Below are 27,292 nucleotides of genomic sequence, written 5' to 3'. Positions count from 1 at the left end.
TCCTGGAGAGTCACTCACCAGGCGTCTTGGTCTCATTGGGAATCAGGCATCGCACAAAGTGAGGGTGGGTGCTCCTTAGGTTGGTCATCAGTTTATTTAAGTTTTCCTAGGACACAGATGAAAGCAAGCACATTTCTCTTAGCGCATGCCAATTTTCTAGGCAGAGAAACGGCTGAATGAGAAAGGCACCAAAAGAGAAACCACGTACCCTGAACACAGCTGACACAGTCTGGAAAGAGGAGCCTTTCTTCTTCCCGCCTTTCTTGCCTCCTGCGGAGTCACCTTCAGAGGGACACATAGAGTTGGGGTCAGGGGCAATGCTGGGGGCTTAGGGGAAGGATTGTATTGGCCCAAGTTTTGTTGGGGTGTTCTCAGCTCACACCTAAGCTGCCCAGATATGTGAATACTCAACTTTATCACTATGCTAATGGGCTGGGGTGGGACGTGGTGACATTTAACTGAGAGCGTAATGTGTATTCTTGGTGTCAGGAGACAGTCCTCTTCTTGGGGAATTTGACATTTAGTCAAATGGATTGAGACATTCTTCTCCATGATTGGAGTCTCTCTTGTGCGTTTAACCCTTTTATTATTCATAATTTTATGTTTTGTTTTTGAAACCAGGTCTTGCTATGTAGTTCAGGCTGGTTTTGAACTTGCAGCAATTCTTCTGCCTCTACCACCCCTATGCTGGGATCATAGGAACGGGCCTCAGTATCCTGGAATCTGCCTTCATGAGGAAGAAACTGAAAAGAACAAAAACTAGATTTTTTTCATAAATATTCTATAATCTATCCCCTCCTCTTCTTTTTCTGGGAGAAACCACCTGCTTTCTTGTCTCAGTTTGAAGTCGGTGATGATTGGTCTAAGTTTACTGAATGGTTGTCTTTCCTATTTAGCCCCTGAGACTTAATCATAGTTCAGCTTGGGGGAAAAATTCCTCTATCTTTCTTAAATTCTGTCACATGGTCTCTCTGTGTCAGACTAGCAGGAGTGTATATCTGGGTCAGGGAGGGAAGGTTAGAAAGCCCCTTTTTTAGATCCAGATCCTTCTACAGGTTCTTCTAATAATGTCTTGACGTTGTTGCTAAGTGACGTTGTCCCTAAGAGACAGAGGCACCCTCGAGTCCAAAGAACACCTGGACATTAATGCTTAGAACATAATGCTTAGAACGTTATGTAATGCTTACAACGTTATGTCGTCATCTACTGAGTGATTATCTTGCACTCATTTTAAATTAAAGAAATTAATTAATTAATGCATGTATTTAAATTGTCAGTATTTTAAAACCATATCTTGGGCAACCGTTTAATGCACCACACCTATCAGTAAAGAGATCGTGGATTAGCAACCTTGGAAGTCGATACCAGCTGCTCTGTATCCACTTTGGGAACTTCCTCAGTTTCCCAAGTGTTTAGACATAGAGGCTGGCTGTAGTAGCACGCTCCCATATCCTAGCATGTAGGAATTTGAGGCAGGAGGATTGCCAAGTTTGCATTGTGTTTGGCTAGACACTGGATTCTAGGCGAACTTGAACTATAAAGTGAATCTCTATTTCAAACAATAAGCTTAGTTATCGAATGGCTATAGCACCAGCTGGAAAGGGCACGAGGACATCATGGGACCCTACACTTTCAGTCCTAGGCATATACTCTTGTCAGTGACAACAGATAAGCACCCAGCAATCTGCATACACATGCTCACTGAAGCCCTTATTCACAGGAGCCAGAAAGCGGAGACGGTCCAGATACCCACAGATTGGTGACGGCAGAGACAAGGTGAAGACCTTCCATGCAGTGGGATATTATTGTGTCTAGAAAGGAACCAAGAACTAACACTACTGCATCATGCACAACCCTTGAAATTATGGTGCCCGAGTGAAAGACCTTCTCACGTCTGATTCCATTTCTGTAAAATTTCCAGAAAAGGCCAAACACCCCCTCAACCCAGCCTGAGCTCTATGGGAGTTCTCAAGTCCTTGTAGTAAAATCTTGGTATTATCCCTGAGTGAGCTTACAGAAATACTGGCCAGCTTCAAGAAAGTTTGTAGAGATGGAAGGTAGATCAGAGGTTGCCAGGCTATGGAGACAGCAATGGTGAGAGACTGCTTATGCATTACAGGGGTGATACGGTGTTTTTAAATTAGATATTAGTGGTGATTTCCCAACATTACAAACATACATACCCACTGAATTTTTAAGTACTAATTATATTGTATTTCAATTACATCTCAGCTTAAAGAAAATCATTGAACAATGCATTACTGGCTACCTTGTCCCCTTAGGGTCCATTTTACCTCCACAGAGCTTCCTGCTTTAAGAGGAACACTGGCAGTAGGAGGGAAAAAAATGGAGGTAAGAACAAATATGAGAGAAGCTCATGTTGGGCTTCTGATGCATGAGCAGCTTTAGGGTGTGCATGTGTGTGAGAGAGAGAGACTACACGGAGCTTTTCATGAAGGAAAAGGGACCTTACCTGCTTCTGCTCCTGCATAGTTGGAAAAGAGAAAGGACAATAGCTTCAGGGAAGACTTCTGGTACAGCCCCACCACCGTCTCATTCAGGGGGTCCTTGTTCTTGTCCAGCCAGCCAGCGATGTTGTAGTCCACGGTGCCCGCATAGTGCACCAGGGAGAAGTGGGCCTCGGCCTTGCCTTTGGCAGGCTTGGGCTTCTGGAAATTATTGGATTTTCCCAGGTGCTGGTCATACAGCTTGTTCTTGAAGGAGGTATCTGTCGCCTTGGGGAACATGCACTCCTCTTCCAAGATGGAGAAGATGCCCATTGGCTAGAAGGAGCATGACAGAGATGGTGTCTTTATTGTTGAGAGCCCATGCTGGTAGTTCATGGCTGAAGTAAGCGAAGAGAAATTCTTTGGTGCCACCACTGTGCTACTAAGATCACTGGATTGCGAGTCCTGAGAACAAGGTTCCTGGTGTGTGTGATGTAGTAAGAGTACAGTGGTAGATACAAAGAACGGGCTCTTGCTGGGTACATTAGTCTGAAACTAATAAGCATTCTGTTTTTGATCCCTGAGCATTGGGATTACAGGAATGTATCCCCTCACCCAGCATCGAAGTCCTTACTACAAATTAACATAATGCCTTGTTTTCACAATAACTTTCCACCAAGAATATCAGAGTTCGCAGTCTCTGCTCTTTGAGTTTTGGGGCATGTCAGTAGGTATGAGATGCCACCGTGCATGTACAGAATTCACTGACATGCTTGTGGTCTTATATGTTAACCACTCAAGCACCTCCTTAGGTGTGAGAACAGTTCTAAGTGCTTTCTGAGTCTTCTACTTTCCAAATGTACCCTGTCTGCAAAGAGGAATCCAGCTGTCTAAAAGGAAGAGGGATTAGAGATCCCCATCTATGAGCAGAGAAGAGGCAGAGGAGAATGTGAGGGTGCCACCAGCAGAGGAAGGAAGGAGCCTCCCTACCTTCTCGATGAGCTCGATGCAGGCCGCCAGGTCCATCCCAAAGTCGATGAACTCCCAATCAATGCCTTCCTTTTTGTACTCCTCCTGCTCCAGCACGAACATGTGGTGGTTGAAAAACTGTTGCAGTTTCTCATTGGTGAAATTGATACACAGCTGCTCCAGGCTGTTGAACTGGGTGGATGCAATATGAAAGAGTTTAAGTGTGAGAAATCTGCATGAATGAATTTGGGACCAGAGCTAAGCAGACAAACCAAGCAAGTCATTTGCCCAAACAGCTCACATCAAAGATTTCAAAGCCTGCGATGTCCAAGACCCCGATGAAGTACTGCCTGGGCTGCTTAGTGTCCAGCTGCTGGTTGATGCGGGTGACCATCCACAGGAACATCTTCTCATAGACAGCTTTGGCCAGAGCTCCCACTGAGTTGGTCACCTTGAAAAAGGACCGTCCTCTTTACATTCATATTAAGTCATTAGTCTACAGTCGTTGGTTATGTTAAGTTGAATTGAATCATAAAATTGACATCATAATGGTCAAAAATTATTAAGTGTTGACGATTCCTCATCATTCAGCATCTTATGAAATAATTTAAAGATATCTGTCTAGATCATGATATTCTCCTTTCGCTGAATAACAATTTCACTAAAGATATCGTTTCTTAACAGCCGTAGTCATAGCACGTGACTCCAGCCCTTGTGTTCCAGTCAGAGAAGCCTGGATAAATTAATATCCCTTTAAGAATTTGGAATTGGAATCAAAAACCACTTGTCTGAATCTCAGGTTGAAAATAGAAATATAGAGGAGTAAATTTGAGAGGTCTAAGGGAGGTCTCAGGCAGGAGAGGCAAAGGGACCTTATTTAGCAAAGACACAATAGAGGACAGAGGTAATAGCATTTGCTGCTACAAAAGAATCAGTGAGGGGATTCATTTTCTAGTTACCTGTCCTCACAGCAGGAGTGGACACACCTGTGTTTGCATTTCTTGGGCCTCCCCTGAGACCTAAGGATAACTTCCACCTTGATGCTGAAGTCAGTTTCACACGACTTTCTGAATGTAACCAGAAGACTGCTGCAGATATGGTTATACTAGCAAGCCATCCAAGTCACCCGAATTCTGAGAATCTGTTACCTGCTGGACATTCTGTCCTTTGGTGACATACTCATTTCCAACCTTCACTCTTGGACAGCACAGGCCTTTCAGCATCTCTGCAGAATTCAGTCCCATCAGGTATCCAGCTTTGTCAGCCACTGAAGGAAGAGAAGACATGGTGTTATAGAAAAAAAAGAAGCCATTGGGTTGTCCAGTTAGCCCAGGCTCCTTCAAGAAACATGTCTCTCAGTCCTCCTATGATGTCTTTATATTCTCCTATCTGTAACAGGCATGGACTTGTCTGTAAAGGCTTTGAACTTGCAAATGCTCTACTGTTGAGCTACATGCCAGACAATATGCATCTTGACTGATTTTGACCTACTAATATTTCAACTTCGTAAACACATTAGTCAGCATAGTGGTGCACTCCTTTAATCCCAGCACTTGGGAGTCAGAGACTGGCAAACCTCTGTAAGTTTGAGGCCAGTCCCTCTATAGCAAGCCCCAGGACTGTCACGACTACATAGAGAGATACAGTCTCAAAACATCATCAACAACAACAACAAACCCAAACCAAAATGGACGTTAATCACACTGTAACACCTGTGGGTTCCATTAAGCATGAGTTAAAAATACTAAGACAAAGAATTAAGTCTGAGCATGTTAGATAGTTTAGCAGGTAAGGGTGTTTGCTGGCTAGGTCTAATAACCTGGCTTTGAGCCCTAGGAATCACACAATGAAAGAAGAGAATTGAATCCTGCAAGTTGTTCTCAGACCTCACCACATGAATCCTGGTGTACAACTCTCTCACACCCCCAAAATAAATGTAACACTTAAAAATAAAATGCATTGTCAGTGACAGTAGTTCACATCTTTAATCCCAGTACCTAGTAGGCAGAGATAGGTGAATTTCTGTTAATTTCAGGCCACCCCGGTCTATCTAGTAAATTCTAGACTAGCCAGGGCCACTTAGTGAGATCCTGTCTCAAAACAACAACAACAACAACAATCACGACAAAATTGCATCTGTACTGAGCAATATAGCATGACTATTTACATTGTAGTAGATGTTAAAGTCATCTAGAGATAATTTACATCAGGGCACAGTTACTGCCATGTTTATACAGTGGAGTTCACCTGCAGATGTTTTTAGTATGTGCTGGGTAGTTTCTGTCATCTAGACACAAACTAGAGAAGCAGTAACCTCAAAAGAGGCATTGCTTTTCGTCAGATCGGTCAGGGGTGGGTGAGGCATCTGCTTGATTGCAAATTGATGAGGAGGGCAGAGCTTACTGTTAAGCACATAGTCTTAGGTTGTCAGAAAGGTAGCTGAACATGAGCCAGGAAGGAAGCCAGTAAGTGGCTTCCCCCATGTCTCTACTTCAGTTCCTGCTGCCACGTTCCTGCCTTGATGGTTGACTTCCTTCAGTGGTAGACTAACCTGTAAGCAAAATAAATCCTTTCCTCCTCTAAGTTGGTTTTGGTCATGGCTTCTAACACAGCAACAGAAAGCAAGCTGGGACATGGGAGTTATAGACATTCCTTGACATCTAAGCCTAGAAAATGCCAAGTGAGGCCTGCAGAGACATTCATAGACATTTACTGACATCACAGAACCCATCACGAAGGTAGAGAAATGTTTCCCGGGCTGTGACATCTTGCTGGTTATGGAGACAGGTTCATTCAAATCCAGGGTGGTATTTGTTAAGTAATAATCAAATGCCAAATAAACATTTTACTTCACTTAAACTATCACCAACTTTTCCTTTGTCCATTTAGGTGAACAGTTATTCATTTTCCTTTGTCCATTTAGGTGAACAGTTATTCATTTTCCTTTGTCCATTTAGGTGAACAGCCACTTTTTCCCTTGGTGAGCCCATGTTCATTTCATGCCTTTAAGTTTCTGACCTTTCCCTTGCCTGTGAAACAGTACATCAGCAAAGAGTCTGAACTCTAGGATCAGATTGCCTGGATCCAGACTGGATTGCCTGGCTCTGGATTTTTGCTTCTCTAAGCTTTAGTTTTGTCATTTGCAGAATTTGGGTGATATTGACAGTGTTGGGTTTTTAGGGTTCCCAGGAGGCATGACTGGTGTTCAGTGAGCTCCCAATGGATGACTAATCTTGATTTTAGCTCAGATTGCTACCATCAGAGGTGCTTGTGCCTTGGCTAAGTTCTTCAGTGTCTCTTTTGTGGGGATTCCTTCTGTTAGAAACACGAGGCACATAATTGTCAGGGCAAGAAGAAGGCCAGGGACTCTACCAGAACATGTTTCTATGCAATCCACACTTGTAGAAGAACCTAGTGCATTTTTCCTAAGGTTCCTTGCTTGAGGTAGGCTGACTGCTGACTGACTAAACCACCTTCTACATGGGGCGTCAGTGGCTTACATAGTTTGCCAAATGCAAATGTACCACATTCTTTTTTTTCCCTCTGTAGCCAAAGTGGACCAGCTCTCAGTTCCCACCACGTTATTTCTCTCGTATCCTTACCTCAGCATGTGTCTCTCTCCCTACATCTTTCAGAATACTACCCATTCTTCAAAATCCAATTCACTGTTCCCTACTCCAAGAAACCTTCCACAGTTATCCTGGGCCAGCATGATTCCTGTTCTGAATATGGTATCTTTTCCCATCATGTACCACTGAGGTAAAAAGGCTTCCAAGAGGGCTCCCAAGACATGTGTCTCTGGAGCACATCTTGGATAATCTTCTTCTTGAGTGTAGGTGAGATCTATGAATATGGTGGGCTATTGTGCCCATGACAAGGCGGCTTGTCAGATGGCTTTAAGTTGACAAAAGGAAGATTAATTCAGGTGGATAAAAACAAATAAGGTGCACCTTGACAGCATACCAATAAGATACCAACAGATACCATAAGATCTTAACGTTTAAGACCATGCCTAGAGAACCTTCTTGATGCCTTTAGGCTTAACCAATTCTGATTTATACATTGTGAGGATAGAATTAATAGGGAGTAATTTTAGGGGTGACCCATGATTGTTCATGCTTTTATTTAAGGAATATTTTAGGATGCATGTGAGAGAAAAGATGTCCAAAGAATAGGCCACACACAGGGTGGTGTGAGTTCCATTGCCTTTCCTCTTTTCCTACTACGCTCAGTTTTACTTCTAGGATTTCTGTGGGTATGGCAGGCCTTGTTTATGTGTAAGGGAGAAGGTGTGTTTCAGCAGCCAGGTGAGAATTACTAAGGGGGAGATTTGGTCACTAGTTTTTGCTTCAGGGTCAAGTTCAGTAGATGTTGGGGGTGTGAGCAATAGGAGGAAGAAAAGTTGACTTCCTTTTTACCAGAGGTTTTTCATTTTAAGTTCAAATGATCAGGACAGTATTCTGAGGATTGATGTTCACATGTGTAGAGAGAAAGTGAAGTTCACTTAGCCTTAGTTTTCCACACAAATACACTTCAAACATGAAGCACATTTTGATGATGAGTGTAGATGACGATTTGCCACATTAAGTCTTAATGAAATGAGTGGACTAGTTTACAACGTGAATTCATGACAAACCTTGGCGAACTCAAATGCTGGGTGTATAATTTTGGAAGATCAACAAAGTGTATCTCACATAGTATAGGTTTGGGACACATATGAACAATGGTGAGGAATCAATCCGCCCTCCCACCATCCTCAAAGGTGGTTACCTTCGGTGCCGTCTGGCTCTGCCTGCTCCTCTCTCTGCTTCTGTTTGAACTTCATGTTCCCATAATGCATCACAGCTCCGGTCAGCTTGTAGATCCCAACTTTCTCCTCTGGGCTGAATCCCAGGATGTCAATGGCATTCTGGAAGGAAGAAAACGGACTTGGGGATCTGTATTGTGCATCAGATGAAACAGCATTTGCTCACACGGTGGATGAATGTGTCAACTTAAGTGCTAAGATTTGGTTTTATAAATATGTTTGTTTAGGTGAGTGGGGAATATGGGAAGAAAATGGGGTATTTATTTTTTTTATTAAATGGGAACTTGTTGTAACCTCCCCAACTACATACACATGAGACTGTTTTCTGGATGAGGGTGTTGAAACCACCGTATGATGCTGGAGGAAGAGAATTGCGTAGACAGTGACAGAGGATAGTGTCTAAAGTTTCAGTTTTCATGTTGCTGTAACATGGGAATCCCAGTGTGGTCTGTCATTTAGTAAAGTCACTACAGAATATTAGACCTGGGAGGGAAGGTCAGCAGAGATATAACTAACTTTCAGATGATCAAAGGGCACATTTTTGCAGAACCCCTATTTTATATAAAATATTGGATTAGGTGATATCCATATCTTATTAAGTCTTCATGAATACCTTGTAGGTTTATAGTATGTCTATATATATAGCATGTATATCCATGTATGTGTGTGTACACACTTCATGTCTATATACTTTGTAGATATACAGACTTATAGATGAAGAAAGAGGATTCTCTGAGGATGAGAACCTGCCCAGGGTCCTATAGAGAGGATGCTATCAGATGGATACTAGAGCTAGTCTAGATCCAATGTTTGTTAATTTGGTTTCAAAACTATTTTGTCCATCTTCTTACCATTAAGCCTGATAAAATAATAAGTGATAAATGATTTTTAAAATATCAATGAGGTGCTTACATTGATTATATAGCAGGTTTTCAGACCACACATATCCTTTGATAGGGCTGAAACACATCTGGACATGTTTGAATAGACCCAGTGAGCCAGGGGGATGATATTGAAGAACTGAGGCACTTCCAGGATGACACTCCACTGTGGGCATGAAGATCCCATGCAAGGATCAAGCAAAAAGGAAGGGTCTTGGGGCCATGGTAGTCATCCTTGAGTTCATATCTTATCTCAGTGGTCCCTAGCTAGTTTTAGTGAGGGATTCTAAGAGCTTGAGAGACCCTTTCATTAAATATTAGGAGGGATGAGTAGAAAGTGTTACTTTTGGGGAAACCTCTTGGGAACACAATACCCCAGAGGCATTCTTCTCTTAGGCTATTAACTGCCACTCAAAAGAAATGCCACCAGTAGAGAGAACAGTGGGGAGGGAAGGTATAAACATGAGGAACCTTTGGTGTGATGGGCCTTCATCTGTGGGTTCAGTCACTAACAACTGAAAACATCTGAGGGGAAAGTTCACTGTACTAAGCATATTGTACAGAGCTTTCTGCTTTCCAGGTATGTTGATGTTAGATGTGATGTTGTAATCTACAAAGTTCATGTTTGAGAACCGTGACATTTTTTTTAAAAAGGCAAAACAACCTGATGATTTTAAGAGTAAGTTTATGATTTTTTTTTGTACTGGGTCACATCTACAGCTGCCTTTGGCTACATGTGTGATGTATACTTGTGCCTATATAATAGAACTGCGTGTTATTTACACTGACTTAGGCAGTATAGTCTAGAGTTAAAGCACACAGACGAGAGACGCAAGGATTACCAGAAAACTAATTTTCCATAAACGCTGTAGGAGAGCCTTCCTCTGGGGCTGGAGCACCAGTTACTAACCTGACTCTTCTTAGTCCTCACAAAGATGCTTTTCAGACTTAACTGAATAATGAAAGTAAAGTTAGTTTTCCCCATGACATGTCAGTGATTAGCACATTTAGTTATTATCGTTGTGGTGATTAGATCTGCAGGGAATCCTCAAATATAAAGGTTACATGTCTGCCTGTGTGCTGAGCATGTAGATGCCTGGGAGGAGTCTAGGTGGAAGGTAGAAAGGAAGATGAAGAGGCCACTCAGAGGGGAGGGTATCTTTTTCCTGCTTTGTACTTTTCTGCAATGTGAAGGCTTCCGACTGATTTCACACACATTATAAATGCAAAAGAGATTTGTATCAAAATGGCAGAGAGTGGAACTGGTAGCCTGCCTTGTAGAACTCAATGGATCCCATTTGGAAGCATTGTGATGCAGTGGTGAAGCAAGTCTTGAGTTTAATCAGCAAGGGTCTCTGGATTCCCCCATTTTTCCTTGAACTCACTAAGATGTCTCTCAGCTCATGAGCTCTGTAACACTCTATGCAAACAGATAAATATATGCTTACATCAGTTGCCAACAGTTCCTCACTGTCATCGATGCTAGCTACGGTGACCTCTCCTTGGCTCACGAATGGGAAGTCAAAGGGGTTGGTCGAAATCAAAAGCAAGTCTGTGAAAGATGGAGAGCCTTTAATACCTCAGCCAGCACTTAGTCTGGGTACTGTTCTTACTACTGATCAAGAAGCTAAGAACACCTCTGGAGCTTACCAATTAATTCTGGCTTCTTGTTTGACATGATTTGATAAAAGATGTGGTAGCTTCTTTCACTGGATAACTGGAATGTCACTCTGGATTTTTCCAGGAGATCTACGGTAACAACAACAACAACAACAACAACAATCATATGATGTCAGATTCTTGAGAAAAGGGTTTAGCTAAGCTTCATTTTTATACACTGTAAAGTCTCACAGGTTTCGATGTCCGCTGATGCTAGCTTCCCCGTGGCTCCAAAGTGAATCCGAATGAACTTCCCCTGTCAAACAACAGGTTGACAAACAAGTTAATTTATTTATGGTGCCTCTGATTCTCTGAGAGATGCTACCATCAATATTAGGGAGTGCGTAGAGGGGTGTAACTGGGAGAGATGACAGAAGCACAGATACTTTTTTCCTCTCTGATTCCCTGACACGCATGTTCCCAGACTGGGTCCTCCAAGGCTAAGAGAATTCTACTCAAAGTGAACTGCAACCTTGTTCCTGCAACTCTGGGAAAGCCTCCAGGCTCATTTTCTGAATTCTCTGCTTGGGCCACATCAGTACTGATTGATTGCCTCTTTTACTTTCCGACTCTCTGCTTGGAACTGTGCCTGTTTTAATGACCTTATCTCTGGGTTCTCACACTCCTGCTCACACCTCAGAATCCATAGCTGTTTTTCTGGTTTCTGCTTTGCCTCTGGAGGCTACTTTTAAGATTTCTCAGTGCAGTTTTGCATGCTATTTCCTAATGGCAAATCCCTCTTTCAGGCTCCCAAATCAACAACTTAGGGTTTGTTATCCCTTTTGCTTGCCCCCCCATCTCTAACACACACACACACACACACACACACACACAAAACATGATATACTAAATGTGAAACAAAATATTTGTGTGCTATTTATATGACTTTAGTTATGAAATTGTATCAATGTATAATTTAGAACAGTAGTATGCACAATGTATGTACTCCTTTCTTGTACTGTGCACTTAGCAGGTTCTCTACTACACTATGAGTGAAACTGAGGGCAAAAGTCTTGCCATATTTATTTCCTTATATAGTCTGTAATGTGTTCAATTCTCAAAAGTTTTTCAGAGTTTCATGAATAATCTTTGAAAAGTTAGAGAAGTCTTCATTAGTAAGTGGAATATTCAGCAACTTAATATAAGAAAATGGATGTCACCCCTTAGACATCTGGATGGTGGAGTAGACAGATATGATTGTGATTCTAAATCAGAGCCAAGTGAAGAGGCCACATGACTAAGGGTGTACTAATGCAGAGTTCCCAAAGGCATCGTCTCCACTAAAGGTCAACACAATAACCAACTTGATCTGAGTTTGTATGATGAACCCCTGCATCCTCCACCAAAGAGGTGGGACTTAGCTGTGTACCCAGGAAGTCAGGTGTGCATGAGGCAGTGAGCTGGGCGAAAGGGCTGTACAGCTAAGGAAGGAATAGTCAGGGCTCGGAGTCACATTCTCTGAGAGATGCATCAACTTTCTAATCAGTGCCCATTCGGTCCTTCTAAGAAGGTTATGGGATGTGAGCTTGAGGTTCCCCAGCTAGTGAAGAGTGGGGAGTGTTTATTCGCTTTCACAACTAGGAGTACTTGTTCCTTTGGCCATGACAGTTAAGTAGAGGAATGAAAATTTATTAATCTGTAAGCACGGTAGTAAGTAAGTTGAGCTAATCTTAAATGAAATTCTGGATGGTGGACTATATCTTTCAGCATTGCCAATACCCAAACATTCTCAGTTTCTAGTCTCCCTTCCTGCCTTCACTAGCTGACCCCTCCTTCCAGAGCCTCCTGCCGGGAAGAAGGTCAAGTTTGCTAAGTTAAGTCTTACTGAGGTTTCTGTGGCTAAGTCAATCAACTTTTTCATTTTAAAAATGCTTCAAAACACAGAGCATGAATCCAGTTGCCTACTACCCCCAAACTTTGGGACAGAGATAAGCTGATCCTGAGAGGTTGCTGGCTAGGTTCATGGCTGAAATGGAAAGTTTTTAGTTCAGGAAGAAACCCTAGCTTGAGGCAAAAGAGAAAGTGATAGAGAAAGAATTGTAAGTTCCTTGTAGGTGTGTGCATATGAACACACACAGAGACTTAAAAAAAAAAAATACATTCTTCCACCTACAGAGGCCAATTTGATATAAATGATTTCCTCTTACTCTTGGAGCCTGGGTTTCAGTGACTTCAGCATGCTGTGAAGGGATGTTCACTAGTAAAGGACAGACAGTTAAATCTTCCCCCCTTTTTTTGGCCACGAATAAGCCAAAACCTAACTCCACTCCGATTAATTGATCTGAGTTTTGTAAGGGTAGACCAAGGCTCAGTGTATCTTAGTATTTGTAGCAAGTTTACACATCTAGAATTTAGTGGATGGGTGCAATTGGGTGGGGAGTTGAAAACCTATCTGGTCTTACAAATCTGGAGGAGTTGTCATTCCTCACGGTCTTGGCATTTCCAAAGGCCTCCAGCAGGGGGTTGGCTTGGATGATCTGATCCTCCAGTGTTCCCTAGTAGCAAGCAAAGAGAGGAATGGGGGAGAACCTAGGTTATCTCCTGGGATGGGTGTTTGGTGAATAGAAACTGTGGGTGCTCTGGGCAGAGTCCTGGGGGGGGGGAATGTCACTCTTGACTAGTTGTCAGAGCTGTTTTGTGGATAGCCATCCAAAGGAGTTCCATTATTCCTACCAGGGAAGTCAGTAAAACAGGTGCACCTGAGACCTAGTCACCTAGAAATCCTAAGCCTAAAACTTCACAAGCCTTGTTAAGAAGTCCTCTTGGTGATTCTGAAGTGAGTGTGTTCTTCCTTTTGAAAACCACGGTACTACTAATTAATTGTTCTTGAAAGGAGCTATGAAGTTGATCAAGATGATGCAGCTGTTGCTGACAGAGTTGGTGTCCACATAGGCAGCACCTTCTCATGGGTGACTGTTACTCAGACAGAGATGTGTACCTTGGTCATCATTCAGTTTCCTCCTGGCACAAACCTAAATCTCTTGGGGTTTCTGAAGTGATATGGCATGGTGTGATGTGGTGTGGTGTGGTATGGTGTGATGTGGTGTTATATGTGTTGTGGCTGGGAGCTGAAGCCTCAGGACAAGGGCGTCACATGATCAGAGGGTTGGGGGTTTAGAGGGAGAGCATAAAGTCTGAGCTGGTCGCTGATGGCTGACTAATGGAACCCTCTTGAAGATCCTTAACCAGAGGGCTTTAGAGAAATTCTAGACTGGTGAACTCAGGGAGAAGCTGGGAGTTGGCAGGCTTATAAAGGGCATTAAAACTATGGACTTCTCTTCCAACATAGTATTCTGAGTGTTTCTGAGTTTTATCCTTTATAATAAATCAATAAATTTAAGGAACCTATAGCCCAAGTTCTGCGATCCATTCCAGCCACAGAGGAGAGTGCAGGAACATTTGATTTTTAAGAAGTTGGCTTGGTGTACAGGTAGTATGAACCAAGGCTTGTGAGCCTGCGTCCTTAATTTGTGGGATGTGATGATATGTCCCTGAAGGTAGTGTAAGAATTAAATTGAGTTGTAGGATCCTGGTTGGCATTTTCAGAGAACTAGAGGATAATTCAGTTATTAAAAAAATGTGCTCTCATTGGTATGAGAATTTTTCTATATAAAAACACAAAGAGACTAATAATAAATGAATGAATGAATAAATAAATAAATAAATAAACACCTATTGGGCTGTCTCTTCTGACTGTACATCCTACATACCCTTAGCATTCACCTAATATTTCATCTATATTTATCCTAACAAGCCCTTGGTGCACAGTATTCCTTACCTGCATTTTGCCTGGCTGCTGCTCTTTCTTCTTGTCCCCAGTGACTGCAATTGTTGCAAAGTACTGGATGACACGCTTGGTGTTCACAGTCTTTCCAGCCCCGGATTCTCCGCTGTCAATTAAAAATAAATGGGATAAAATAAAGCAGAAGAGAAGGTATGGGATCCAAAAACTATTGTGGTATTGGCATGAGCAACTCACGTGATCAGGATGGACTGGTTGTCTCGATCTAGAAGAACAGAAAGAAGTCAAACCAATCACATAAGAAACAGAACAGGTAGACTGAAAAACAAGCAAACCAGCCAGGGCTCCCCAAACACAAGCTCTGGCTTTGCTGCCTGCCAGGAGTGTGGCGTGTCTAATCATCATGGGAGAGTTTATGAAGATTTCTTAAAAGTGAGATATTGGATGTGGGCAGGAGCCTGGAAATGAACACGGAGCCCCACAATGCGAAGGGTATTTATGTCTGCAGATCTGAACTCCTTGCTAGAACGTTCTCATTTTGCTCTCACAGGGGAAGCAAGCCTTGGGTCCTGAGCTATTGAGAGGCCACACGTTTTAGCTGATTGAATGTCATTTCAATTTTTTGGTCTTGGTTTTCTACTTGCATAAAGTAAGACTGATTTTTCATTTATGAGAGCGCGTGAGCCAAATTGTGACACTCGAAAATTCATATATTGAAGTTCTAACCCTCAGAACCTCAGAATGTGACCCCATTTGGAAATAAAATGTAAATGAGACTCAGATGTTATTAAAGATGTGGTCAGACTGGATCAGGTTGAGGCCTGATTCCCATCACCGTGTCCTTATAGCATAGGAAAAAATGAAGGCATGCGCTCACAAAGACAACACCACATCACGGTGTCCTTGTAGTATAGGAACAAAGGAAGACATGTGCCCAGAAATACAACACCACATCCCTGTGTCCTCTGCAGAATAAGGGGAAAAAAAAGACATATAGAGAGAATACCAGGGGAAGGGAAGACAGAGAGGAAGATGATGTCTCCACAAGCCAAGCAACACCAAAGGAGGCTTACAAAGTACAGAAGCAGGGTGAGCAAATTGAATACATCTTTTCTCAGTCCCAATGACATCTTTGATCACTAGCTTCTGCAACAGTGAGGCAAATAAATGTATTTCTCATTAAGAGGCTCAGCCTGTGGCATTGTGTCACAGTGGCCACAGCAAGCTGATGCAAATAGTGATATGACTCTTCCCTTTAAAAGTGTAAATTCAGTTCATGTAAATCAAAGGCATTGGAGAAGTGAGGACTGGAAAGGTGCCATTTGCTTCTCAAGGACCTTCTGATCCTAAGAACTCACTTCCTCTGTTTGTGGCAAATCAAGTCGCGTGAAAGTCGAGCAGGCAAGTTGTGGTAGGCATAGTGGTGTAGCAAAGTCACCACACATCTGCTTCAGAGAAGTCTGCTCTACCCATCCGTCCAACTTTACATTCTCTGAGTGGTTGTGTGTCTTGATTAAGTGTACCCATAGCAGGGCAAGTTTGGGATATGAAAGAGCAATGTCCCTGTGTTTCACAACTCCCCCCCCAAATGAGCACAGGGTTAGAGTGTTTCAGATAGAACTCCTGGCTTCTCCCTTCATCATGACCACTGTAATGAAAGATACCATAACTTTGGTTGTTCACCCCCAAGTCATTTGAGGCTCCCAAGTTAACACTAACTACTGTATTCTTCAAACGAGTGGTGTGCATAAGGGCCCAAGTACTTAGGCAGTCATACCTTACAATCATAGCAATCAAAGGCCCCACTCACCTGTCAGCATGAACTGGTAGGCGTTGTCAGAGATGGAGAAGATGTGGGGTGGGGCCTCCTGACGTTTTTTGCCTCGGTAGGCCGCCACCACCTCTGGGTTATAAACTGGCAGCCACTTGTAGGGGTTGACGGTGACACAGAAGAGGCCTGAATAGGTCTGTGGGAAATTTAAAAGATTATGCATCTTTCTTTTTTCCTCAAAGAGATAGCAAAATGGAAAGAGGTCAAAAGGCTCTCACGTAGATCATCCAGGCTGCGTAACGCTCTTTGAGGTTGTACAGCACAGCAGGCTCGTGCAGGTGGGTCATCATGGCCATGTCCTCGATCTTGTCAAACTTAGGGGGGTTCATGGGGAAGACCTGGTCATTGTTCAGAGTGAGCTCCTGGGTAGAACAAGGAAAAGCAGGAAGTGGGTGCAGGACCACTGACTGGTACTCTCCTGGGGCAGGCGACATGGTGAGACACTGCAGTGTAGTTAGGACATTGCCACAACTTACTGGATCATTCCCATGCCCAGAGATAACTTAGCAATAACTCTGGTTAACCTGATCCTGTTCTGTTGACCCCAGGGGCTGATGGCTCGGAAGGGGCATCAAGTATATGAAGCTAAGAGTTGTTGGCCCTTGAAATTGTCAGATAGAGCTTAGGATAGTCAAAGTCAAGGGAGGTTGCCTTGGTTTAACCTGTTGCTCTGAGTGCTGTGACAGACACATGTTAAGAAAGTTTTCACATGGGTTCTGGACTTTCCTGCCTCTATGCCCTGCTCTCTTATAGGTGTCTTTAGAATATCTTCATTAAAGCTGTCTCTAGAAAGAAACCCCTAGAGCCTCACTCAGGTGCCCAATCTCATGCCCCATTTCCTTTCACCTGTTTCTTGAAAGCTCTGATAATTGCCTGTATCTCTGCTGTCATCGTTAAACATTTGGACAGGTATGATGGTTCGTGGCTGAAGAGTATTTGGAGACAATCATTGAATTTCACCTCTCTGCGTTTCTCCCACCTTTCCTTCCTACTGAGGCATATAATTGGCTCTGCACTTCATTCTCGGGAGACATAGAAAGTAGGGCAGAAGACAGAGCCAAGAAGGTTTGCTGACTTTTATTCTCTTAAAACTGAAGTTCTTAGAAGAGCTTTAAGGTTAATGGGTGGAGACTGGCTGGTGTAGGTTGAAGTTCAGGAGGAAGGAAGACCCTTCTATCCTAATATCTGAGCCTGCAGAGAGACACCTAAGATAACCCACAGTGGAGAGAAAGAAGGCCTCTCTATCCTGATAGTTTAGGGACTGACACTCATTTCTGGGTGATCCATCAGAAAGCCAGTGGGTCCAGGGTGACTCTCTGTAAGGTTATGAAAATGGGGCACAGCTCTGAAGCCAGGGAGAGCCCAAGAATGACTCCACCACCCCCTTGTTCATTGAAAAGAGCTAGAATCAGAGGTTAAGTTCCACGATAAAACCTGTACACAAGATCTGTTTCCTGTGCCTGCATTCAAACTGGAATTCCTTCCTGACACACACCTCTTAACACTCGACTGTAAACTTGGGGTCAGAGGGTTCCACAGCTGACATAGATTTACAGACTGACTGATACCATGGCTGAGATCTGGTGGCTGTCCAATAAGGATCGAACCGAAGTGTTCGGTGTGATTCTGCACTCCTCCGAGCTTGCCCTGTAAGACTCCTTCTACAGTCCAGAATGTGTATTGCATGAGCCCAGCAGGCAGCAACCAGCATCACTTTCTTTTTTCAAGTAGACTAACCTCTTTTCCTGTTACCTTCCCCCTCTATTCCTCCAGAGCAAACACCACTGAAGCCCAAATCCTCAAAGGGAAGAGGCAGAAGGAAAGGCAATGCAAGTCTTCTCTAGCTCTTCCAACCACAGAATGGCAAAACAAAAATTATATTCTGTCTCCAGATGGTTTGGCCCAGCATGCAACCCTAGCAGTTCCTTCCAGAAGACAGCTAGGATACCAAATTGTTAAAGATCAACACTCACCCGGTCGTCTAGGGTCTTGACAATGACTTTGTCATTTTCCCTGCTTTGGATCATGCCTTTCACATACATTTCTTTATCATCCACAGCAAAGCAGGCTTTTTTAGAGTCGAACGGGCGGTTCTGAGCCTCGATTCTCTCCTTCTCTGGTTTTCGGAGGTAGGGAGCTGCTTCTCCAAATATGGCCATCTCCGCGTCTGAGCTCATGACTGCAGGGGGTAGTGGGGGCTGAAAAGACAGGGACTTCTGAGGCTTGGGCTTGGGCAAGTACTTTATCTGCCCCTCCCCTGTTGCTATTTAATGGGGGGCGTAGGGGGGGGGGAGATTCAGCAGCTCTGGAACAAACCTTTTGAGAGATTTCTAACCAGACCTAGGGAAGCATCAGTTGGTCAGTTCAAGGCAGGCACGTGTTCAATAAAGAAAACAAAGCACCTCATAAATGATTCATCCTGCTTGAGCCCTGTGACTTCACTGCCACCTGAAGCTTTTATGTAAATTTGGGAATGGTTTTTGGAATGCCAATGATACCTAATAGAAAACTCACACAGCTCAGCGCTAACACACCTACCGGAACATAAAGATTCATGGCACCTGCTTCAGCAACAATGTAATTAAGGAAGGCATGCTGACCCAGAGCAAGCAGTCCAAATCTCAACACGCGTCAGTTCCCTCTAGGGACCAGTTAAAGTAGATAGCTGGGCCCCAACTAACTACTTCAGGATTTAGGAGTTGGAAATTGACATTTCTAGCAAGTTTCCAGGTGATGTGGCTGCTGCTAGTCCGAAGCGCACTCTCTGATAGATACTGTCCCTTCATCTTCTTGATTTTAGCTATTCCCCCGGGGGAGGGGGGAATGTCAGAAAATATGGGATCTCAGACCTGAAGACCACTAAGACAAAACCTGCATCATATCAGGATTCTCAGGGGAGTTCTGGCCTTGTGACAGAAAAACTAATGCTGGGCCTAAGAACAACTGTTTACAAAGTCCACTTGGGATATAGTAGTGTCAGGTTGGGACAAAGTTTAATCAACACTGTCTTAGAACCCAGTGCATAACGTTTGGGTGGCCGCTCCAGCCCCTCTGTCATCTCCCCAGAAGTCATCTCAGTTCCTTGGCTTTTCTCTTTTTGTGTGTACTTCCTCTGCTTACAAGCTAGAAAACTCATCTTAAAGTCCCTGTAGTGGTGACCTTGTTCAAGTCCTTTAACTTCTCTGGGCTCCTGCCTCATCGTATTAAAAATGACGACACAATTCCTGACTACCTCATCCAAGTGTGTATCATGGGTCGGTGACTTCCCTTCCTCCTGTCTGCCTCCTTCCCTCTTTGTACCCCACCCCCAGTCTCCTCCTTGTATTTTCCCCACACACAACCTTCCTCTTCTTTTCTCTTTTCCTTCCTGCTTGTTCTCCTGTAGCTGAGATAAAATATAATTAAAATAAAATGGAATTAAATTATATACACAGCATCCATATTCATCTTCATCTATGCTCTTAAACAGCTAATACTTGAATAGCTCTTAAACTCCATATTAAAAGTGAGGACAAGCCTGTTCTAGTTTTTCTCCCATCTGGCCTTTCGGCAACTGCTGTTCATTAGTTGCCATTGAAATATCCTTTCTGCAATGCTGCGGATGAAACTTTCTACGAGGAGACAGATTTGCTTAGCTCCGGGCCGTATCCTGATGGTTTCATTTTTGTTTTATTTTGGCCTGTGGCTTCTGCAAGTGAGCTATGGACTGTGGTTAAGATTTAATGAAAAAAAAAAAAAACCTGATATTTAATATAGTGCCCTCAAAGAGGGCTCCCAGCCTTCACGCTGCTTTCAAATGCCTTTGTTATTTCCTGGAGAATAAAAGAATTACCATTTTCTCTTCCATCTCCCAGAAGGGAGGCTTCACCGTTCTGGCTTAAGGGGGGGGGTTGCACTTCTCCAGCTCAGCAGGCTTAGGACCCCTACATATTCTTCTAATGAAAATGCGAGGAGGTAGCATTCCCAGTGTATACCCAGTGAGAAATTGGAATCTATGGATTCTCTAAAAGTTACTATCCAATTCCTTATAAGTAACATAGTTTTGAAAATGCTACTTTTCAGAACCAAGAAATTGCAGAGAAGAACAGCACTCTGGTTTTTGTGATCTCTCCAATGTCTGCTTAATTGTCATGTCTGTTGTCAGACTGGTTAAAGTAAATATATGTAAATAAATAAATATGTATATATGTATAGATAGATACATACATTCATATATCAAGATCAGCTCTTTACACAGTAGTATAATTTAGAGAAGAAAAGGAACAGCAAGGGTTTGGGCTTGTCAAACTATCTTTTCGTTATCTATTCAAGTAATGTAGGTCATCACTCAGAGATACTTACTGTTTTAAACTTGACAAGTTGTAGAGTCTCAAAGGCTACTTGAAATGTGGAACCTGAAATCATCAATATTTATATTTGATTACATTATAACACGTTGGTCTAGCTTTCGTGTTAACTCAATTTTACTTTGTTTTGAAACAGAGTAGCCCAAGCTAGTCTCATGTCCTCATGGCAAGTACATTGTCATCAAGCAATCTCTCCAGCCCTTGGATTTCTATTTGATAGATCTTACAGTTTTTTTCTATTTCTGTTGCCTAGGTGATACTATATGAATAACTCATGTAGGTGGGAAAACTGTACAATACCTAATGGTTGACTTATATTTACCCTTCTAGAAAAATCAGATTTTTTTTCCTCTTCTAGACTATTCTAGAGGCCCAAGGGTCTCAAATCATTTCTAGTTTTCATTTAAAGATTCTTTTCCCCACCTTTTGCCCAGCTCTAGTTCAGCATCTCCTCATTGTATTACCTGGGTAAAAAGGAGTTGCCTCAGCAAAATTCTTTTGTAGGTATTAGTCAACCTAGTTATACACCTTTACAACAGACTCCAGGTACTTGTTTCTTTAGCCTAAAGACTGTCTATAACTTTAGGATAATTGCTCACTATCTTAGTTCGTGATCAAGGGCAGACACATCCAGGTCCTTCTGTAAGACTATTCTGCCCCTGTCCCATGCTGTTCTGTGTTCTTCCAGACCTTATTGTCCCTGCATTAAATGACCCCAGTTACATCTTCATCTGCTTCTTGCACAGAGTACTGTATCTCCTTACTGTCACTGTACGCAAGTGCAACCCTGTTAATCTCATCATGTGTCATATCCAAACCACATGTCCTCCTCATCCTCCTCCAGAATTCTCTCACCTCTCCTGACCTGGGTGTAACGGCTGAGGCCGAGGCTGGTCCCTGGCAGCCACATCACTCCTCGGACTCACCTTTTTTGTTGTTGTTCATCAAAGCCCCTCATTTCTCTCCGGGCATGCGGTTGCTAAGTCAAAACTTCTCCCCATATTTATGTTACCAAGGGCTGAGCCCCAAGTGTAAAAATGATCATTCTTGGCTGATAAACTTCACCTCCTTAGATCCAACCAAATTCTCTCGGAACAGGACTCACAGTGGTCCCGGAGTTTTCTCCTCACTGGGTCCCTTGATTAGCCCTTTTCTGTCTTGCTGCATAACAAGCCCCCACACTGCATAGCTGTAAGCTTTCAGCCACCGGCTCTGTTTCTGTCTCCAAGGACCTTCTAATTGAGAGGTTAGTCCTCCCACCCAATCTCTGTCACCACCCCTGAGTTCTCTTCTGTTTGCTTTGGCTGTGCCCCGTCGTTGCCCTTGACTTATTCCTCTTCTAAACATTTCCCAGACAGTTTCTCGTCACCTGTGGGGCTGTCATAACTTAGTGACAGTGACCTTAGTTTATTTGCTCCTAAAGCATCTAGAGTTATCTCTAAAACACAGTTTGGAACGAGAGAGGTCACAGTACCACTTTTGCATTGGCTTGGATGACCTCTTCCTGTTATTCACTTATTGTTTGTGATGGAGGCATGGCCTCATGGATTGAAGGGTTCAGACTGTGCCCAAGGGTGAGCCACAGTTAGTCAGGCGTGTAGAGCTGTGTCTCGGGTTCTGGGCAGATAAAGTAAATGGCCCGAGACCTCATACACTGAAGCTCTGCACTGCATCCAGTGCACTTCTGAGCACAAAGCAAATATGCAAAGTTCTTCCTTCAGTCAACATTGTGATTTTGTAACGTCACTTGTAAGAATACGTCAGGGGTCAGCCTCAGTGCACTGATTTCAGCTTGTCACAGGCACAGCTAGGTTCACCAATGTGTAAAAAGCTGTTTGCTAAGTTCAGTGACCACCATTATGATCACACTGAAAGTACAGCTTACCTTCTTGGTTCTCGGCGTGACTGTCACTGTCCTTTGGGAATTGGGTGTCCTCTTGGGGCTGATTCGATAGAGCAAAAAGCAAAAAACAGAATGAAACAAATTATGATTCCAAATTTGTATTTTTTTTTACATATAGACAACATGTTTATTCTGATTTGTGCCCATCTCAGGTGCCACTTATGCATATTCTCAAGTCTCCTGGAGACGGTGGAGACTAGACAGCCGAAAAGTCACCTAAGGCCAGAGAATACTGACCCAGGCCAGGTATTGATGAGTCGAGTTACCATCTCAAGAAGTTCTCCGCAAAAAAAAAAAAAAAAAAAAAAAGTTAAATATCAAACTTAATTCAAACAAACTTCCCAGTTACTAAATACTGTTACAATGGTAGGGACAATGTCATGAGATGCCTTGTGGCAGAAGCTGTCAGGTTTGGTGGCACTCATTGCTTCCTTTACTTTCAAGTCTTTAATAAGCCTCAGTTATATTCGAAGCTCACGGAGATCTCTCAGAAGCACTAACTTCTATGCTGAGTCCTTAACTCAAGAGACGTGAGACTTGGAGGCAAAGCTGGTTCTGTTAAGCAGCTACTGAGAATTCTTTGGATCGTTCACTCCTTTCTGTAAAACGATACAGGTATACCAGAAAAGCCTCAAGATTCCTCTCAGCCCTGAGTCCAAAACAGGAAGTTCTCAGGTAGAGAGGACAGCCTGAAATCAAAGTACCAAAAGCTGGAGTCATCACGGCAGCTGCTACTGTGCTGGAGACTAGCCTCAGTGCAAACCGCACACCGTTCTCCATGCCAGACCAATGTAGAAACCAATCACCAGTAACCAGGTTAGAGTGCATTTCAATAGGAATTAAAAGTAAACCAGTACTATGGGAACTTCCCACCCGAAACCAGAAGTTTATATAGTCATAAAGTCCTTTGAATTGTTTAAGATAACCACAAAAGAATTACCATACATCAACACGTTATTAATCTGCTAATAACATGATGTGGCATCTACCTAGAAAATGGGTTTCATTCTGCATGTGAATTTTCTTTTGGTCTCCCATATGGATGTACTTTTGTTTCTTTTCCCCTTGTAAAATCTTCTTGAGGTGCTACTTTGGCCATGTTGCCTGATCTCATTGGTAAGGTAGCTGCTCTGCTCTTGGCTGGTCACCCAACAAGGTTAATTATCATTATCTGCAGGAGAGAAAGCGGGCACTTGTGAGTGCTTACCTTAGATGCCGTGGTCAGAGCAATTTCATGAGTGTGGCCCCCAGCTCTCTTTATACTCCCAAATCTGCCAGCCCAGCACTCTTACTTGGCTCGATTTGGGGGATCACCATTTACTCATTAGATGTAAATGCGTCGCAGTCCTGATCTCTCACTCTTGTTGAATTACTTGGATAAATGACCAGCGGAGGCTTTATAATGCCAAGTCAGCTGCATAGGGATTTTGACGTTGGACACAGATCTTTGAGACTTAGAGAGTTCTAGGGGCTGAGTGGAACTGGGGCAGAGTGTGCTAAGAAGGTCGGGGAAGGGCAGGACGCTTCTCTGGCTCATTGGTTATGCAAAATGATCGATAGCACGGGTAGCAACCACACCTTGCTAACACAATATGAGGTGACCTTCATGATCTTCCTCTCATCCTCTCGTGTATACATCTAAGTTTGCTTCCTTTATCTCTGTTTTACTTTTTAAAGTCTCCTATAGAAACGGATTAAAAAGCAAGCATCAAGTTAAGACAGGGATAAAGGGGTTTTGAGTGATGCAGATTCTAAGAAAAATATGTGATCATTTCTGCGGTCACTTGGGCATGTTTTGAAGGGTAGTGTTAGTGAAAAGAAGGTGACTTTGAGTATGTGCAGAAGTTAGAGTCATTCATAGGAGTTCAGTGTGGTTACAATCAGTGTTTACCGAATGCGTGGAAGAATTGTATCAGCACCTCCGGATGCTTATATAAGCCACTTCCAGAGGACAGGGTACAGGGTGGGTTATATTCTAAAACATGTTTGTGAGCAGAGGAGGACTAGGAGGAAAGGGTACCAGCACACAATATTCTCCACAGAATATCTGGTGAATGAGGGAGGGAGAACTGGGAGTGGGTTCTCTGAGCAAATGACTTCCATGTGGCAAACTCCACTTGATCCTGTCAGACAGTCATGTGGTCCATTTGACTAGAGGATTGTCAATAAAGAAATATGGGTTTTATTTTGTCTTCCTGTGCCCAGAACCCAGGACCTTGTGTCCACTAGGCAAACACTCTACTGGTAACTGTAAGACCAGCCCTAAGTAACTTTATGGGGAATCTGGCATTTCTTACAATGACTTAATATTGGAACAACATCTTTGTTGTGCCCTGTTTTGTGAAGCAAGAGAAGACTGTGAGGGATGCAGCCCTCATCAAAATACTGGTCCAGCAGCAGACAGTAGAGAACTAACTGACAGTCTCGGCTGCTTGTATTCAAGCTACTGTGTTCTGAATGAAACAGATGCTCAGCGAACATTCTTGTAAATAAACAACCAGGGTGGTTGGTGAGACAATCGGAGACCTGAAGTGATAAGGCAGAAAAAGAAAGAGGTTAGATCATCAGCTTCTTTAGTTATTAAGGACACACCACACTCCAGGTTTTATCTACAATGGCTCTTTGAAACTTTATAACTATTAGTATATGCTTGTGTCATTTCTATTTTAGAATAAAGGAAACTTAGTCTCTGAGAGTAGAATCGCTCCTCCAGGGCCACACAACTAGTAAGTAACAGGAATGGGATTTGGATCCTCTCTGGATCTGGCTCCTATGCTTCCAAACTCTCCATGTGGAAGAAAGACACTGATAAGTGCACATTGTCACAGGGACTGGAAAGAGGGATCTGAGATAAGGTCACTGTCCTAAATACTTAGCAGTGGAAATGGGAACAGACAGACACGGTAAGCCTTTCTCCAAAGATTAATTACTCAATGAGCAGGATGTAGAGTGGATCAGACTTACTTGTCTCATATACATATATATTATAAACATGTGCATCATATATACCTATACTTCCATACTATCATAATTCTTATTAATGGGGCTGGAGAAGAGACTCAGTAAATTGCTTGAGGACCTACATTTAATCTCCAGCACACATGAAAAAAGGGGGAAAGAAAGGAAGGTTAATTCTGGACACAGTGCACATACCTGTTATCCTAGTGCTGGGGAGGCAGAGAAAAAGGGAGCTCAGGAACTTGCCAGAAGGACAGTCTGGCCGAATCAGCAAGCATTACCTTCAGTGAGAGAACCTGGCTCAATCAACAACAAACAACACAACTCAGAGAGTAACTGATCAAGATACCTGCTATCAACCCACACAGATACAGATGGATAGATAGACAGACCGACAGACGCAGGCACACACACACAGGCATAATTGGAGTGGGGTGGTGACTATGAATAGATACTGATCATTTTGCAATTCATATAAAATGTTTGTCTTCTTACGTTTTGCTCTCGTGAGAGAGTTATACTGTTTATATCCTTTTATACTGTTTATATCCTTATTAACTTCTTTGTTCAAATGGGGACATTGAGTCCTAAGGGTGGGGGGGTAATTGTTCATAGACAGTGGTGATTTAGAGTTTCTCAACCCAAACTGATACTTTTAATTTGTCCTCTACCTTAGTGTCCAAAGGAGGTGAACACTATTACCCTCTCAATGTCATGGGTTACCCTCAGGCCCTCATGAATTCTGGGCAAGTGCTCTACCATTAAACCATACCCTAGTCCAAAGAGGTAGATTTTGACATAGGTCAGAAGAATTCGGGTGAGGTTAGGCTCTGGGAAAAGAATCACAGCTCAGAACAGAACTTTTCAGGATGTGTTTTAGCAAGTCAACCAGGTGAGGTTGGATGAAGGGCAGATAGAGTTAGTGGGGCTAGCATGCAGGGGGAGGCTGGACATAAAGGCTGGTATACAGTGGGCTTCTAATGCCCAGCAATGGATCATGGCATTGTTAGGAGATTATAGAGGAGCATGTACATGAATATGTGAATGTGTATGTGCGTGTACATATGCATGCACATATATGAACTAACAATAGATTATAATGGTTAAAAACAAACCTGGGGGTGCTTGATTCCCCAAGGAATCAATCTGTGCTAAGCATTCCCAGATCAGTAGGGTGGCCTTCATAGTCTTTGTAGCCTTAGTGGCCCTGAGTCCAGCTACAGGTTTAAAGAGCACTATATGTCACCATAGGTTGTGGTTGCCATGGCATCCCACTTAGATATCATAAGAAAAGAGAACTAATTCCCCACAGGCAGTCATTCGATGAATGAAGTATGTTTGGGAATAATTAAGATTCTTATGAGCTTTAGGCTTACGTTTTGAAGTCTTACCTTCATTATGACAATAATTAAAACTTGTCATATATGCCACTTGCACTGGATACAGTCAATGCTGTAAAGAGAAGAGAGCCTTGATCAAGAGGTCTAAAAGGAACGAGAAAACCAGAGGGCTACCTCGAAGGTAGGACTCGCAGGATCTTGATAAGTGCAACTGGAGGCAGGAGGAAGAATCATAGAATGTTGTTTTTTCATACAGCCCTCATTTCAGCTTGTTAATCTAGGTCCCCAAAAGGAGTCCAGAGGAGAAACTGTAGGCAGAAAAATGTGTTCAGATGGAAAGCTTTTAAAGAAGTCAAGGTTGGGATGCAGAGTCTGTGTCAGGCAGCATCATTACCATGGCGGTGGTAAC

The 27,292-nt window shown here is 43.0% G+C and overlaps 1 protein-coding gene across 1 annotated transcript in view; it reads right to left on the bottom strand.

Moving 5' to 3' along the window:
- MYH13 (myosin heavy chain 13) overlaps positions 1-20,720 on the bottom strand; it is a gene marked incomplete at its 3' end in the record, with an annotated part of 49,555 nt that extends 28,835 nt beyond the window's left edge. The window contains exons 1-17 of the mRNA XM_080922382.1: positions 20,678-20,720; positions 18,310-18,534; positions 16,555-16,698; positions 16,316-16,472; positions 14,743-14,770; positions 14,542-14,653; positions 13,166-13,258; positions 10,956-11,019; positions 10,755-10,853; positions 10,553-10,656; positions 8,187-8,325; positions 4,565-4,683; positions 3,718-3,867; positions 3,438-3,608; positions 2,474-2,783; positions 209-282; positions 19-106 (exon numbers count right to left, since the gene is read on the bottom strand). Of these exons, the coding sequence (XP_080778508.1) occupies positions 19-106; positions 209-282; positions 2,474-2,783; positions 3,438-3,608; positions 3,718-3,867; positions 4,565-4,683; positions 8,187-8,325; positions 10,553-10,656; positions 10,755-10,853; positions 10,956-11,019; positions 13,166-13,258; positions 14,542-14,653; positions 14,743-14,770; positions 16,316-16,472; positions 16,555-16,698; positions 18,310-18,513 (2,056 nt within the window). The 5' untranslated portion in view covers positions 18,514-18,534; positions 20,678-20,720. The remainder of the gene's footprint in view (positions 1-18; positions 107-208; positions 283-2,473; positions 2,784-3,437; positions 3,609-3,717; positions 3,868-4,564; positions 4,684-8,186; positions 8,326-10,552; positions 10,657-10,754; positions 10,854-10,955; positions 11,020-13,165; positions 13,259-14,541; positions 14,654-14,742; positions 14,771-16,315; positions 16,473-16,554; positions 16,699-18,309; positions 18,535-20,677) is intronic.
- Between the last annotated feature and the right edge of the window lie 6,572 nt (positions 20,721-27,292).

This window comes from Micromys minutus (genome assembly GCF_963924665.1).
Source record: "Micromys minutus genome assembly, chromosome: 10".
Classification (NCBI taxonomy): domain Eukaryota; kingdom Metazoa; phylum Chordata; class Mammalia; order Rodentia; family Muridae; genus Micromys; species Micromys minutus.
The sequence above is the reverse complement of the archived record's forward strand: the minus strand, read 5'-3'. Positions and strand labels throughout refer to the sequence as shown.